Below are 17,016 nucleotides of genomic sequence, written 5' to 3'. Positions count from 1 at the left end.
TACCTCAGATTTTTTTCCTTCTCCATTTTGTATCTTGACTTCCTCTTCTGCCTAACGAATGAATATTCCTCTCTTTTTGGTATCTCTGCCTTTATCAAAGTTACAACTACTTTTATTTCCCTAAATTCTTCATCACTGAACACACTCAAATGGAATCCATTTTTCAGGATTATCACTGAGGGAATTCATTGCTTCTGCTAGGGCTTGAGCTACATGCCTTCTGAGGTCTCTTCCGGCTCTAATTCTTGTTGTTACATAGATGTAGCTCCTACAGGAGCTATAGGAATGTTTCCTTTTAGGCACACCTTCCTTCTGGGCCCTCTCTGTGCTGTCTTTTTTTTTGGGGGGGGAAGGTGAGGGTTGCCATGCCTTTGATACTCACCCCATTGTTAGTGCTGCTTCTCATTATCTTTTGTTTGCTTTTCTATATGCATATTGTATTCATTCATCCCTGCCCCCTCCTGATGGAACATAGACTCCTTGAAGGCAGAGACTGTTTCATTTTTGTTTTTGCATCCTTAGTGCCTAGCATAGTGCTTTGCACATCCTAGACGCTAAATGTTGAATTGAATTCTCTGTCTACTTACCAAAGTTGGTTCACTTTCCCTGCTCTTGTGAACACAGATCTTAAAAGTTGTCTTTGCTTTGTCAATATCTACACTTTGGTTCCCCCTTCCCCCCCCGTTTTTGTTGTTAATTTAACTTTATTTTTATTGACACTTGTTGCTTTTATATCACATTCATATCCAAATATATCCCTTCCCTGCCAGCCCAGCAAGCCAATCCTGGTAACAAAGATTAAAAATAGAAAAGGCAGGGCAAGTTGATGCAGCAAAACTAGGCAATCAGTATCTACAGATTGTTAAAGAGTTTGCAATTGGCTTTCACCTGGCCTCTCTTTCTAATTGAAGAGACTTATGATTCTCTTCCATCTTGAATGAAGATAAGTCACATATATGAATTTACCTTGTGTTGAATTGATCAGTGATCTCTAATGAAGAGCTCTGTGTTTTAAGGAAAAGTCTTAATATATTACCACTGAAGACCTGAGCCTAGTAATATTATCTTGTATTAATTGTCTTTCCCAATAGAGCTGGAAGCACTATGACAACAGTAGTTTATTAATCTTCCAAACTTTTCCAGAAGCAGCATACAGGTAGGTTAGGTCCCTCTCTGTTTGGCAGACAAGGGACTGCTTTCTAGGCTTCATTGGTCCAAAGAGAATTTCAGAATATCATTCTTAAGATGTATTGGATTTTTGTTTTTCTTGAGGTAAATCTTATTGGGCTAGATTAATCCTACTAATTTAGCTTTCTCTACAAATTTCCTTTCTGTGCCTTGCACTTAGTGGGCACTCAGTAAATATTTATTGAATGGATGACTACATTACTTCCCTCTGTTCAGATCAAAGCTGGCCATTGCTGAGTGTTAGGCAAGATCTTTTTGTTAATAGTTACTATAACTGGTTTTCTGTCCCTATGATGTCACTCTTAATTTTTAAGTCTTTTAAGAGGCATTATCTCAAATTTTTTTCTGAACACTAACATATTGTTCTGGCAGCAGCCCTTGAGGATACAAGATGCTGCCATGGAAAGGCACATTAGCAGTTTGGATGTGCTAAAGATGGCCAAAAGACCAAAGACCATTGGCCAGTCCAAATTACTTACTGTTAAAGCAAATCACTGGCTGGAAAGCATTTTAAGCAGGACTTCTCTACTTGGGATTAAATCTGCATAAGAAGGAAAGAAACAAATATTAATTAAGCACTTACTATGTGTTAAACTGAGCTTTTATAAATATCATCTCTTTTAATCCTCGCAACAACTGTGGGAGGTAGGTATCCCCATTTTACATTTAAAGAAACTGAGGCAGTGGTAAAGTGATTTGTCCAGGGCCACATAGCTAGTGTGTCTGAGGTCTTCCTGACTTTGTTTACTGTGCTACCTAGCTGCATAATTCCATCATTCATTAAACATTTACTGAGTGAGTCCCTCTCCTCAATGAGCTCATATTCTAACTGATAATGATTTTTAAAAACCCAGATTCATAAAAAGTTGACTGACATAATGGTTAGTACCAAATAAGTGATAAAAATAAATGCTCTTTAATTGCTAAATACAGTGGTTTATTCTTAGTCCTGGTCCTTTTCTGTTTTTCTGCAGTCTTTGACATTATTGACCACACCCCCTCCTTCTAGATACTCTCTCCTCCCTGGGTCTCTGTTTTTCCCTCTCTCCTCAGAATCTTTTTCTGCACCATCATTCATATTCTGCTCCCAACTGTAATCCCCCAAGACTCCATCCTGGTTTCTGTTCTCTCTACCACTCTCTCAGTGATCTTTTAAGCTCCTGGACATCTCTCTAAGATGGCTCCCTGATCCCACCGCCCAGTCATTTTTCATCAGCTGTACCACATCATCATGCTCTTCCACATTAACACCTCTCCCTCTTTTTCATCTTCCTTTTTGTGTGTTGTCTTTCCCCATTAGATTGTAAACTCCTTGAGAGCAGGAACCTTTTTTTTTCTTATTTGTATTCCTAGCGTTTAGCACAGTGCTTGGCACATAAGAGGAGCTTAATCAATATTTCTTGAATTTAATTGAATATGTATAATCAGCCCTAGTCTGTTCAGAGCTCCACTCCCTCATTATTAACTTGATGTCCTGTAAGCATCTCAAATTCAACATATTCAAAATGGAGCTCCTTACCTCCCACTCCTACCCCCACCCCTCCTTCAAACTTCCCTAGTTCTCTCAAGGGCACTACCACTTTTCCAGTTTCCCAAGATTTCACTTTTAATCGTCCTTGACTCTTCTCTCTTCTTAACCTCACTATTCAATCAACTAAGTTTTTTCAGTTTTTCCTCCACAGTATCTCTCCCATTTGTCCCTTTCAATCACATGGTCATGATTCCAGTTCAGGTCCTGATCACCTCTCACTATGCTGTTAGGACAGCCTCCTTCTTCACTGGATTCCCACCTTCCAGATGCTCAACTTGGAGAACTCCCCAAGCCTACACTCTCACACAGCTATCACCTGAAAAAAACAAGGACCCTATCTCTTACTTAGACTATTCAAAAATTGGGCTCCTTTCTTTGAGTCCCTCTGGGTAATCTGTCTTCCACCCAACTTCCAGAGGGATATTCTTAAAACAAAGATCTGACCGTGTCACTCCCCTGTTCAGGAAGCTCTGGTGCCTCCCTATTATCTATAAGATCAAATATAAACTCTTCTGGTATTAAAAGCCCTTTATAATCTGGCTCCAACTTTCCTTTCCAAGTATATCGTATGTTACTCTCCTTCACATAACTCCAGTTAAACCAGTCTGACCTTTACCTTGTTCCTCACACATTTCCCGTCCTGGCCTTTGTATAGGTTGTCCTTTTTCCCCCTCCAAACCTGGAATATATTCCTTTCTTAGTTCTCTACATCTTAGAATCCTTAGTCTACTTTAAAGGTAAGCTCAGATGCCACTGCCTCTTTGGGACTTTCCTGAGCCTTCCAGTTTCTAGTGCCTCTCCCTTAACTTATCTTGTATTTATTCTGTGTAAGCTTAAATAGGTGTGTGTTGTATCCTCCCTCCCAACAGAATATAAGCTTCTGGAGGGCAGTGATTGTTTCATAGGCTCATAAAATCATAGATCTAGAGCTGGAATCTCAGAAGCCCAATTTGTAAAGATGAAGAAATGGGCCACAGAAGGATGAGTAACTGGCCCAGGGTCACAAAGGCACCAGTCATCAAAGGAAGGATCTGAATCCAGGTCTTCTGACTCCAGTCAGAATTCTTTCCTTTGTACCAAGATCTTTGTTCTTGTCTCCCCAGAGGCAGCACAGAATTTAGCATACAGTAGCACATAGGAGGTGCTTAATGAATGAATGTTGATTGATTGCTTTTCCATAAACTTGGCATTGTGTCCCACCTTCATGCCTTTGTACAGGCAGTTCCCCATCCTGGAATGTACTTGCTCTTTACTGCTACCTATTGGATTCTGAGCTTTCTTCAAGCCTTAGCTCTTAAGCCATCTCCTGTTCCCATTTTGATGTTTTTTCCCTCCTCCTTAGACCATCGTATGCACTATATAGTTTTATGTTTACATGTTGTATTCCCTTCCCCCAGTAGAATGTAAATTTCTTGAAAGTCAGGAACAGTTTATTGTTTTATCTTTGTAGCTCCAGCACCTAGCTCAGGGGAGCTTTACAAATACTTGGTGGATTAGAAAGAAACACTTTAGGATCATAGGAGGAAGAACTTACTATGTACTGCTAAGATCAGAAAAAGGCTTCGTAGAAAGGTGGGACTTGAGCTGAACCTTGAAGGATGAATAGGATTCCAGAAAGGATGAGCAGCACAAGTCCAGGAGACATACAGATTGCATCATTGCATTGGCCGTATATGTCTCTTTCCCACAGATCTTAGTCTATTAACAGTGTTTTCCAGAGGATAGAGTCCACTGACTTGGATAGACTAATTAGAAATCCCAGTTAGTGAGAACAAGTTACCAATTAAATTAATCAGATTTTGCTTGTAGAGAAACGTTAAGATCTTTGACTTGAATAGAAAGCATAAAACGCTTATTTACGTGATTTACATTTGCTAAAATATTGCACACAATTGGGCTGCTCTTCACTTATGTTCTCAGTGTTTGTAGTTTCTTGAATTGAAGGTTCCAAGGTTCTGTTCAAGTGTTCTGAACTGGCATCAGCCACATTAGCATGCATATCTTACTAATGGAAATGGTTGCAGTGCCAGTGATATAGCTGTTCTAGAATTAGAAAAAGAATTGTTTCCACTTATTATAAATAAAGTTAGAGCCCCATAGTTATAACAATAAATTGTATTGTTTTCAAAATTCTAGCTCTTCCCAAGGGGAGAGATGAGGTAGTGAAGTCCAGTGAAAAGTATCCTGACTGTTGGAAACAGTCTGCTACTGACCTTTGGGCAAGTCATTTGCTTCTTCTTGGTTGTTTCTTAATATATAAAATGGCAGAAATACTACCACCAGAAATATTTCCCAGGCTATTAAAAGGACAGAATTAGATAGAAAATTCTTTGAGAATTGGTGAATGCTGTAAAAATCTTAAGACACTAAAGATGTTACAAAAAAGTTCTATGTGCCCATATTCCTCTGGTCTCATTGTTATTGAGTCATTTCACTTCTGGTCTGACTCTCTGTGACCCCTTTTGGGGTTTTCTTGGCAAAGATACTGGAGTGATTTGCCATTTCCTTGTCCAGCTCATTTTAAAGTTGAGGGAACTGAGGCAAACAGAATGAAGTGACTCGCCCAGAGTTACATAGCTAGTAAGTATCTGAGGCTAGATTTGAACTCAGGAAGATGAGTCTCCCTGGTTCCAAGCCTAGTGCTCTGTCCGCTGTGTCACCTTGCTGACCATTCTTCTGGTCACTCTGTATCTAATACTGCCTGATGCTTGAGATTATGTTCTGTGTTCACCTTGCTCCTTGGAAGTTCATATGGTTTTTAGGTATTAGCAAGCACAGTTTTAAACTGTCCTTTTGTGGCTCACTTGAACCTTTTTTATTTAACATTTGCCTTTAGCAAAACTAATACATGGAATTTGATGAGTGGAAAACTGGTGTTTAACTGGTAAACAATGGTTTGTTGAGCTGCTATTCCGCCTTAGCATTACAGCTGCTAGTGTCTTATCATAGCTATTTTGAACTTTTGATTACTAGTTGTAGAAATTATCGTTTTTAAAATTAGACATTTAACTGGAGTTTGATGTATTTCTAGATCAATTGTGTGCAAAGGAAACTCCTTTCCAGTTCCCACTGGTGCTGCTTTTGTCACGTGCCTATACCCATGCATCCTGAAATTCCTAATATATTTCCTTGTGCTTATGTTTCTAATATATCAGATGCCAGTGCATCACTGAACCCATGTTGGCACATGAGAGTCGAAGGGAACAGGCACAGATTGGGCCAGAAATGGTTCTATAAGAGGCATAGAATCTTTCAGCTAAAGTGGGCCATATAGGTTATTTAGTTCATCATTTGACCTACACAGAAGACTACACCATAGCCTCTTCACAAAGATTAGGATCTGTCCTGTTTTTGTTTTTGTTTTTTTGAGAGGGTGAGGTAGGGCAATTGGGGTTAAGTGACTTGCCCGAGGTCACACGGCTAGTTTTTTTTGTATTAAGTGTCTGGGGCTGGATTTGAACTCAGGTCCTCCTGACTCCAGGGCCGGTGCTCTATTCACTGTGCCACCTAGCCGCCCCTGAATCTGTCCTGTTTTTAAGAACCTCCCATGTTACTCATTTCGGTATCTAATAGATCTCATTTTTAGGAAGTTCTTCCTTTTATCTAACCTAAAGCCTTCCTACATTCATCCCACTTAGAGTGCCTAGGGCTAATTTGTTAGTTCAGGAAGACATCAATGAAATGATTAACTTAACAGACAGTGAACTGGAAGGGCCTTCAGACATAATTATAATTTTTTAATGAGAAACTTAAGACCCAGAGAGGTAAATTTAGGTCTCATGATTAGTGTCAGAGGTGGGACTAAAATAATAGCACCCTAACTTCCTACCCTGTGCTCTTTCCAGTATACCACGCTTGCTTTCATCCATACTAGTGTTTTCCAGGTTTAGTTTTTCTCTAACAGACATCTATTCCATATAATGTTCTGTCCTATCTAGAACCACTGTCCTTTCTTTCTCTGGAATCCTAGTTAACTGGGGTCTCTGTACCTATGATCTCAGGGGCAAGAAATCAATTAGACTTACCTCAGCAAAACTCTGCTCACTGTATAAAACACCTGAGCTCTCCTGAAGTATGAACCCAGGAGTCCTAGTGGCAGCTTGTCCAGTCCTCAGAGACACCTCTCAAAAATTCATTCTAGATTCTTTCCTACTACAGACTGATTTTCAGTCCATCATTCTGGAAGCTCCTTAGCAACATCCATAGATGTATCTCATTCCCAGCCCCAGAGTATGAGGTATAGGTGGGCTTGCAGGTATCAGTTACTGCCCCAGGGTGGGGAAAGTTAGTGGGCTGTCCTAGTGTGCACCTTTCCCTTATTCTCCTTGCTCCCTTAACTACCTCCAATTAAGCTCCACTGCCTTCCCTTTGATGCATCAGATAAAAGGTCCCATAGCTTTTAGCATTGTTAATGAGTTAGTTAAACTCATTCTCCTGCAAAGTTGTGGCAATGATTTTTGGCACCGACACAACATCTATGCTCCCTGAATAATGTTAGTATGATTTTGGGGAGTCAGAATATGGGGAGAAGGAACATAATTCTCAAGTAGTAGTTTTAGTCATTGTGCATATCTGAGGTATCTAGGGCTATACTTAGAGACAAACAAAGCCCTAAATGACTCAGGATCTTACTGAAATTTTATTCCCTTCCCTCCCCCCAACTAAGAACTCAAAAAACACTTTTATATTAAAATAAACCAAGACCATGGTCTTGCTGACTGCCTCTTTTATCTCCCTTCTAGCCTTGTTTTGCCTGAATTTTTAACGTTTTAGTAAGATTTATAACAGGTACGTTTTAAAAAAAAAAATCTTATTTCTTTGCCTTCCACTCAGGTTATTATGCTGCCTTATAGAATATGACTTGGTAATCTTATAAACCTTAGCAGTTTTGAAAAAGTGGACTGTAAGTTTTGCTTCATAAATCTTGCTGTCATTGCTTGAGCGTCCTCATAGGGTTTTGCATATGTTGCATTGTTTGTGGTAAGGTGTTGATTTGTTGTTTTTTTTCTTCCTTGTCACCAGGTTGTGACTAGGTTGATTCATTTGCTTGGGGAGAAGATGCTTGGCAGTCTTCAGCAGGGAGCTGTAACAGGTAAGTGTGCCTAAGAATACTGACAGTATCATAACCCCCCACCCCTTTATTTCTGAGCTGAGATGTTCTAAGCTGGCCCTTCATTGTGCAGCAGTAAGAATTTCTGTTTTAATCAGGGGATAAAGCAGATTGTTTGTCCATTATGAAATGTACTAAAACCATGTACAAAGCCAAGAATTCATTATGATTATAGTCCATCATGGGGCTGGTTATGGGATTGTAGTTGCCAGAAGTACCAAAAGAACTTGGCTGAAACATGGATTTCAAGGTCAGCAGCAAAGTGAAGCTTCAGTGTATCTTTTGTTGACCCTACTTTTAGCATGGGGTGTCTTGATTTGGATCATAGTGAGGCCAGAATAGATACATCTCTAGCATCACCTCTCTCCTGCTTCCCTTTCTCCAGGGGAGACTTTGATTCCTGCCAGGAAGGAAATCAAGAGGCTGTAAGAGGCTGCTCTGCTCTCAGATAGAAAGTGGAGAATACTGGACTAAAATTATGTCTTTTTGCTCCCTTACATATTGCTAGTTTAAGGGATGCAGGTTTTGGGTTCAAGCTAAACCCCTGATCACTATTCACTAATGAGGAAAAGAGGGCCCTAAGCAGTATATCTAAGACTTGACTTCTTCCTCACAATTGCAAGTTCTATACATAACAGATAGCAAAGTGTATCAGCAATGCCATATTCACAATGCCTATGGAGATTACAGATATGCTGATATAATTATCCATCACAAAATATATCATGCTTGTCATATAAGGGAATAAGCTGGAAAATTTATTAAGATACCAAAAGACTGAGTCCCAAAACCAGGAAGTGAAAGCCATCAGAGTAGTTATGACATTGGCACAGGTAGATAAAGTAGAAAGCACCCACATTCTCAAGCCTTTAAAGCAGAACAGGCTACCTCAGGCAAAGGTCCTCCTCTCCCCACGCACAGCAACCACCCAGCGTCCTGGAAGCCCTCTCCCAGCAGCTCTGGCCCCTGGCAGTCCTCAGCAGGAGTCCTTAGCAGAAAGTCCTTAGCAGTCCTAACTCTAAAAGGGCTTCGCGCTGCCGCTGCCTCTGCTGCTGCCCCCACCGTAGCCACCACCGCCAGCCACCGCAGGAATGCTAGCTTGGCTTTCACTTTCTCTTGCTCCACCCCTTCCTGCTACGTCAGCACGTCCTTGGGGCATGGAAGATCTTTAAATCCCATAACCCTTACATTCGGCCCCAAGATCTTTCATGTCCCTTACTTGGCAAAAATACAGTAGGAATAACTGGTGTCAACAAAATTTCACAACAATATAACAAGAATAGCACACAATAAACACAGAAAACCATATTTTAGGGTGGGGCTTGAGCACAAGCTCCCCATCATTCCCCCCACCCCGAACAAATGGGACCCCAAAATCTTGTGGTAAGGGGTGAAGATCTCTTCTTCTATGGCTACTTGCTGCTGAAATCGGATGTAGAGCTGTCCCTGTCCTAAGGGGTCCTATTTGAGGTCAGTTCTTAATATGCTTGATGCCAGGTCCAAGGGTGACACATCACAGTTGCAGACAGGGGGTGACATCCAGCTTAAGCTATCAGGCATCTACAGATGGAGGGTACCAAGCCTGTGGAAACAAATCTAACAAACAAGGTGAACAAACAAAAAATCAAGAAGAAGCAAGAGACAATAACCAGACTATTGTAGCCTCACTCACGGTAGAATAAATGACTTAGGGGTACAATTTTGTAATCATCTTCTCCAGAATAAACAATAGTTACAGGGTTATCCTTCCCATATGCTATAATCTCTGCAGCCTTTGGAACATCATCTGGCTTCCGTTTTACCCATACTTTAGCTCCTGATTTTATTCTATCAGTAGAACCAAATCCTTCAGTTCCTGTGACAGTTATTTTGGAAGGAGGGTCAGTTTTTACAAGTGGCATTGTTTTACAAGGAACGATAATCACTTGAACTATCCTATCATTCTTGTGAATCTGTATGGGCCCTTCACCTAAATTCTGGAATGTTACAACAATTTCTCCTTGATAATTAGAATCTATTACTCCAGCCAATACATGTATTCCTTGAGCTGCTAATCCTGATTTGGGTAAAATCTGTCCAAAGTGATTTTTAGGGATTCTTATGCATATCCCAGTGGAGATTTTTCTTACTTCTTTCCTGTCCAACCAAAAGTCCTCTAAACAATGTAAATCATACCCCACCGAACCAGGTGGTCCTGGGTACGGTGCTGGGACATCTAGCCTCAAGGTCCAATACTCAATATTTGGGATCTTGTGTGTTTGTTGTTTTCTAATTTGCAGATTGGGGGTCATCATTCTGGCTAGAGGTGTACTTCCTCCCAATGGTCTATTATTCAAATTACACAAAGCCATGAACAAATTATCCTTCCAATGTTGATATGAATTATTGGAACTTAACTTCCTCAACTGTTCTTTCAGTAATCCATTCATTCTTTCAATTAACCCAGATGCTTCTGGATAATATGGAATATGATATATCCATTCTATATTGTTTAGTATACAATACTTCTTCATTTCATTGCCTTTGAAATGTGACCCATTGTCACTTTGAATCTGCATTGGGGTTCCATAATATAGACTTATGAGATCTAGAGTTTTACAAGTGTTTTTCTGGGTTGCATTCTTATAAGGACAAGCTACTAGTACACCTGAATAGGTGTCAACACAAGTACATATAAATCTGCATCCTTTATCCAGTGGTAGTGGACCAATATAATCTATTTGCCAGATTTGGGCTGGAACTTTTCCTCTTGCTATCTCTCCAGTTACTACCCGAGGAACAGTTCACTTCTTTTCCAATTGACATATATGACATTCTTCTGCTATCTATTTTAACAGTGAATGAGAGATACTAATACCTCGATCTTGTGCCCACTGGTGTGTGGCCTGGACCCCCAAATGGCCTGCTGTTTGGTGAACCCATTTTGCTAATACCGGATCATCAGTTGTTGTCAAAGTAGGGACAATATGTTCAGTAGCAATCTTTGCCAGTCGATCAGCATGAGCATTGTACTCACGTTCTGGTGTGGTGGGGGCCACGTGAGCATCTACATGAAAAACTGACAAGTCAGTGACCAAAGACATGTTCCAGATATCTTCCCATAATTCTTTGCCCCAAGCACCCCAAGCACTTCCTCAGGGTTTGCTGCCCATACAGGTTCTTGGATCTGCTTTGTTAAAGGAAAGCAACTCAAAATGGGTTAACAAGCTTACTTTAATCAGTCAGACATATATCGTTTACCTTGTTCAGGGGAAAAAGGTCAGCACCCCAAACTTCAAAATATACAGACAGAATTATCAAGACATTAACAGATCAAGTAGACAGCTTTCCAAACTGTCCAATCATTACATCCATACCCAGTCAACATCTGGGTTTCCACATCTGGGTTTTTCAAAGCCGGGGGACTCTCAACAACGGCTTCCCAGAATTCAGATCAAATCACAGAACACTTCTCAAAGTGAGTCCCAAAACAAAGCTACACATCAGGGCTTATATAGCCTTCTCCTGGATCAGAGAATGTAACAACCTTATTGACTCACTGGCCAATCAAGAAGTATCTACTGAAAAACAAGCCTCCCTCCCCAGGCTTCAGGTGCATTTTAGCCTAGGGGCAGGGAAGATCTTCCAAATTTGCATTCCCATTACACAAAGATATCCATTTATCCAATTTGATAGCAAAATGGAAATGAGAAAAAGTATTCATAGAAGAACATATACCAGAGTGAAGGAATCCTTTGATTAGGAGCAGTTACTCAGCTCTACCAAGAGAGGGAATCCCAAATCTCACCTAAAGGGGAAATTCTCCAAATTCTGTAATGTAGCAAGCAAGGGATAGGGTCATGATGGAGATTATCATCTCCTTTTTATGTCGGCTTCTTAGAATCCTTTTCAACCTAAAGTGGGGTTAGCGTTGTCCCACTCTTTCAAAGCTGAAATCAGAAGAGCCCAAAGATACTGAAGAGTCCAGGGAGGCTGAAGAGCAGGTCTCCCAATCTCTGCCCCATCCCTCATGAAGGCATGTGGCATTGATCTGATTTTTACTTTTTTTTTTAATAAAGACAATAGAAGTGAGACATAATGGCACATTGCTATAATCCCTACTACTGAACGAGGCTAAGGCTGGATTTGGGATCTGAAAAGCAAGAGAGTTAAAACCAATGGAATTTCTTTACTAAGTCCAGCATAATATCGTGAGCCCCAGAGAGTGGAACATCAGGCTGTCTAAGAAGAGACAAACTGGCCCAGATTGAAATAATGGAACAAGCAAAAGGTTCTATACTGATCAGTATTGATATTAGGCCCATGAGTGGCCACTGAAATTCCAGCCCAGATCTCATTTTCCCCTTTCTTTTTTTTCTGGGGATTTAAAAAATTAAATTATTTATTTTTAGTTTTCAGCACTTGCTTCCATAAGTTTAAAATTTTTCCCCCTCCTCCTTTCAAAAAAAAAAAAAGGCAAAAGAATATCTTCTTTACCCACCTCAGAAACTCTTCAGGAAGGAAAGGGAAGTTTAGGTGAGATTCCTCAGATGGGCCAGAGATGGAAGCATTTTTGTGTTATCTTTAACTGGATTGTCAGGAATTACTGTCTCTGTCATGTGGTAGTCATGGGAAGAAAATTCAGATGTGATAAAATGGTGTGAGTCTATTACTTTAACATTTCATATTTCAGATGGCTTTTAATTAATTTTCTCCCAGTTCTAACCTCAACTGTGGAGAGTGAATTTCCTGAAACTGGCAGACACTTGGGTGTGTTTATTAGGAGCCTGGAATAGTTCCAAATTCTCAGGCTGTCCATTTTGTATTGTCCTCCTTGTGTTCCAGTGGAAGCTGATAGTTACCCACTTAATTCTCTTGTATGATCTGAAGCTTAGAGGACGTTCTATGAATAGAAGAATGATCTCAATACAGACCCCAACATGAAGATGACACATCTCATTTGCCAACTGAGTACATTGCAACTCATGTATGGAAGTGCATATTTAAACTCATTAAGCTACTCCCACTGCTAAAGGCAGAACAACTCAGATTACTTTAAAAAAACAACACACATACAACAGAAGTCAGAAATTCACTCTGTAGTATAATAACTGAAATTAAATGGAAGGTTCTGAGTACATTTTTGAGGCATGAGAACACTGAAAACAGATGATGCTACAAGAAACAAAGATATGAAATCAGGAGAGAGACATGTTCTGATCAGCCCCAGTGTCATATTCATGATGCTGTTTTCTAATCAAAATACTCTGTCTCTGATTCTCAACATAGACCTGTGGCACTTGGCACAATTCAGTGGGCACTTCAGTCAGCACTTCAATCACTGGGGTTTCCAATGCCATCTTGCAACAGGGAAAAAACTTATGGTTTGTGAGGTGGCCTCCCACTGTTCTCACAAGAGATACTTAGAAGCTTCCTTTAACTTTGTATTGCATTCAGGGTGGCTCCCATCGTGGCCAGAGACCAGCCTTGGGGGCAGGGTTTAGACTGAAAGAAGATCCTTAGACTTTTCTGTATTGGGGAAGTTTAGAACCACACAGGGTGAGTGGTATTTGGCAAATATAAAATAAAATGCAGCTGATTGGAAAAGGAAGGTGGTGAAATAGAAAGGACTTTGAGTCGACAGTCTTTGTTCTTTGCAGGTGTTATACAAAATGTAAAATATCTGAGGGAACTTTTTTCTACATTATTTTTGCTGGAAAATTAGATGAAAAGACAGCATATTCACTTAGCACATGAGAGGTAATAGGATAAATGTTCATACTTTCCAAATAAGCCTTTTCCTGCAAGGCCCAATGCAATGGCCTTTATAAAACATTTGCTTATTCTCAGCTTGTAGTCTGTCTGTCTGTCTCTCTCTCCCCCTTCTCTCCCTCTCCCTCTTCTTCTCCTCCCTATCTCTTCAGAATTCACACAGCACTTTGAGTATGTCTGTTATACATGGGTCATTTATCATGGTAGTGTTTTTAATAAGCTCCTTTTAGATAAAGCCTATCTTTTTTTCTATCTCCCTCAGAGAGAAAGATGTAGCAGCACTAGAGGGTTAGGGTTTCAGGCCTGATGCCTTCTCTTCAATGTTTTTCAGGTCACCATCTTGGACTGTATTACTCAGGCAACAAGTGGGATTCTGGGAATCCATCCAACAACCTTTCAACAGTGGCTATCATGCCAGTGTCAGAAGATGTGCCCCTCATTACATTTACTCTGGAACTCAATCACGCCCTCAGTGGGATTGGTAAGAGCCTCTTATAAGTGACAATATTTAAAAGGAAGAAAGGAGGCTTGAGAAATCTTGGTCTAGAAATTTAGATTTCTTAGTCAATTACTCAAGTTTGTTAGAGGTATTCTAGTCACCTTCATTGACTTCTTTTCACCACTGCCCTTCAGTAGAACACTGGGCAAATTGTGTCTTTCTTGGTTTTCTTAGTATCCTACATTATACCACTTGCCCTTTTGCAACTTTGTGATATGTCATAAAGAAGAGTGAGTTTAGAGTAGTTTTATTATCAGATGAATGTAATCCTGAAATATTGCTTGGACGATACTCTTAGCTTCCTAATCTTTACAACCTCCTTGTAGAATAAGGAAGGAGTATTTTCTTCATTTTATATAAGCAAAAAAATAAGACTTAAATTGAGGGTGAATGCAAAGAGGTTTGACCAAGTCACCATGAGAACCCAATTTTGGCTTATTCCTATAGAACCTCCCTGTTTGTTAGGTACAGCATGTCATGATTTATTATAATATGGCAATAAGTTAGCTTTCTTCATCCCACACAACAGGTTCTCTGCAGTTACTTGAAATAGTAGAAGTAGAGAATTGGTAAGGGGAGTACCTTCTGCTGACTTATAGAGCATTTCTAATTTGGGGAAGATGATTTTGCATTTTGAATAGAGAATATTTTCTGGGAATATTCATTTTCACATTATTTTGGAATGTGATTACGTCTTTTCCAATCCAGAAATTTAAGTTTCTTAATTGGGAAACTTCCTGTTTTACCAGAAGGGTATGTAATGTCAAGAACTTTCCTGAATCCTGGAGGAAGAGGCCTTAAGAAGGCACAGAGTTTGTTCAAGGAATTGCTGAGTTGCTGAGCAGTAACAGATTGTCTTCTCTCCTCTACTCCCACTATTGGCATGTTCCATCGCATGTTCCCATTTATTAAGAAATCTTCTGAAGAATTACAACCAAGAGGGTCTTATGGTTCTTCAGTTAAGTTTCTTAAGCCTTATGTTAGCGTTCCAGATCCATTGGATTGGAAAAGAAAATCTTTGGGACAGACCAAGTTAAACTCTCAGGTTTCTCTTTTGCATAGAAACTTCTTTTTGTCTAGAGAAATCTAGCATAGAATGGGCATAAAAGTCTAGTGTGGTACAAGATTCAGCCTTCTTGGTTGTTACACAGAAAAACTTTAGGATAAAAGTGTTTTACTTGAAAGCACAGGAATCTTATATTATTTGAGATATTACAGTTCTGTGTAGTCTGGCTTCCAAACCCACCAGTAAATAGAAGATTCCTAATGATCTCTTAATTGTTAAATTCAATGCCTTTTTTTTTTTTACAATCCTCATGTTTTGTGATATCTCTGTAGTGTTTGATGCTATTAACCACCTTGTCCTTCTGTATATTCTTCCTTCCTCAGTTTTCATGATGATGTTCTCTCCTGGTTCTCCTCCTACATGTCTGACTGCTCTTTCCTTTGCTAGATCACCAAACATATGCCACTATAATACATGAATATATGCCAGGGCTCTATCTAGGTCCTTTAATTTTCTTCCTCGGTGCTTTCTTTCTTGGTGATTTCACCATCTCCCATGGGTTCACTTATCTCTTTGAAGATCATCACCAGCTGTGCCTCCTGGACAAATCATGGACATCTCAAACTCACCATGTCCAGAATAGCTGGTTGTCTTTTCCTCAAAACCTCCTAATTTCCTCTTAATTGCTGTATTTTTTTTGTCAAGGGCACGACCATCCAGTCATCTTGGTTTGCAACCTTAGGGTCATCCTTTGGCTCTTCCTTTTCACTCAACCCCCATATTCAATCATTTGCCATTTTGTCAATGCTAACCTCCACATTTCTCACGTCCATAGGTCTTTCCACTCACATGATCAGCACACTAGTTCAGGCCTTCATTATCTTTCTTTTCCTAATTAGTCTCTTGGTCTAGTGTCTCTGCTTTCCCATAAAATGGAAATGCATTTAGTATGTACCAAACACTGTGCTAAGCTTTGGGCAAAAATAGCCTCTGCTCTTCATGACCTTTACATATAATGTGAGAGACAAGGCATAGGGGGATATGCTGGAAGACTGTATGGCAAGTCCCAGGGATGCTCAAGTACAGCAGAGGGTAAGATCGCAGGAGGGCCCAGGATCAGGGCAGATGAGATGGCCCAGTGGCCTGGTGGTCCTCCGTATTATAGTTAGTGACTCATCCACTAGGTGTCAGCAGTTTTGTCCACCCCCTAACCTAGGGCTAGAGGGGCCCAAGTCCATGAACTTTGGGAAGGGGAGCTCTTGAATTTTAGGCAGGCCAGACGCTAGAGAAGGACTCCTGCATCACTTGGTTAGGTTTGCCCTCTGGTACCTAGTGGTGGGATCTTGGCCTGGGAAAGGTGGGATGGGGCAGGGGTAAATTGATATTTCTAAAGCACAAGTCTAACCATGTCATTCCCCTGCTGAAGACATGTTAATGGCTTCCTGTTGTTTCTGGTTAAAATACAAACTCATCTTGAATTTAAAAGTCCTTCACGATCTAGCTCAAACTTACATTTCCCACTTTGTTTTGCATTTATTTCCTCTCCTGCAATATACATTACAGCAAGACTGACCTACTTGCAGTTGTTCCTTATGTACAGCATTTATTTATTCTCCCACCTCTATGCCTTTGCATAGGCTGTTTCACTTTCCTGGAATGCTCTCCTTCTTAAAATCTGCCTCTTGAAATGTTCATTTCCATTCCATATTTAACTCAAGTGCCGTTTCCTATGCAAGGCTCTTCCTAATCCTCTTCTATTGTTAGCACCTCCAACCCTAGAATTACTTTGTATTTATTTTTTGTTTATTTACCTATGTACATTTAATTCCTGCCTCTGTAGACTATATAAGCTCCTTAAGGGTAGGAACCTTTTCCATTTCTGTCTTTGTATCCCTAGTGCCTAACACATAGTAGGTACTTAATAAATGCTT

The 17,016-nt window shown here is 40.1% G+C and overlaps 1 protein-coding gene across 4 annotated transcripts in view; it reads left to right on the top strand.

Annotated features, from left to right (window-relative positions):
- Window positions 1-17,016, top strand: part of PNPLA7 (patatin like phospholipase domain containing 7) — a 235,315-nt gene that overhangs the window by 149,440 nt on the left and 68,859 nt on the right. For all 4 annotated transcript variants that reach the window (XM_069072706.1, XM_069072704.1, XM_069072701.1 and 1 more), the window contains 2 exons: window positions 7,742-7,811; window positions 13,912-14,061. In XM_069072706.1, the coding sequence (XP_068928807.1) occupies window positions 7,742-7,811; window positions 13,912-14,061 (220 nt within the window). The remainder of the gene's footprint in view (window positions 1-7,741; window positions 7,812-13,911; window positions 14,062-17,016) is intronic.

The sequence above is a fragment of the Petaurus breviceps genome, unplaced genomic scaffold, assembly GCF_028583685.1.
Source record: "Petaurus breviceps papuanus isolate PSGF00001 unplaced genomic scaffold, PetGlider_PUasm1.0 90847, whole genome shotgun sequence".
NCBI classification, from domain to species: Eukaryota; Metazoa; Chordata; class Mammalia; order Diprotodontia; family Petauridae; genus Petaurus; species Petaurus breviceps.
This window is presented reverse-complemented; position numbering and strand designations above follow the sequence as displayed.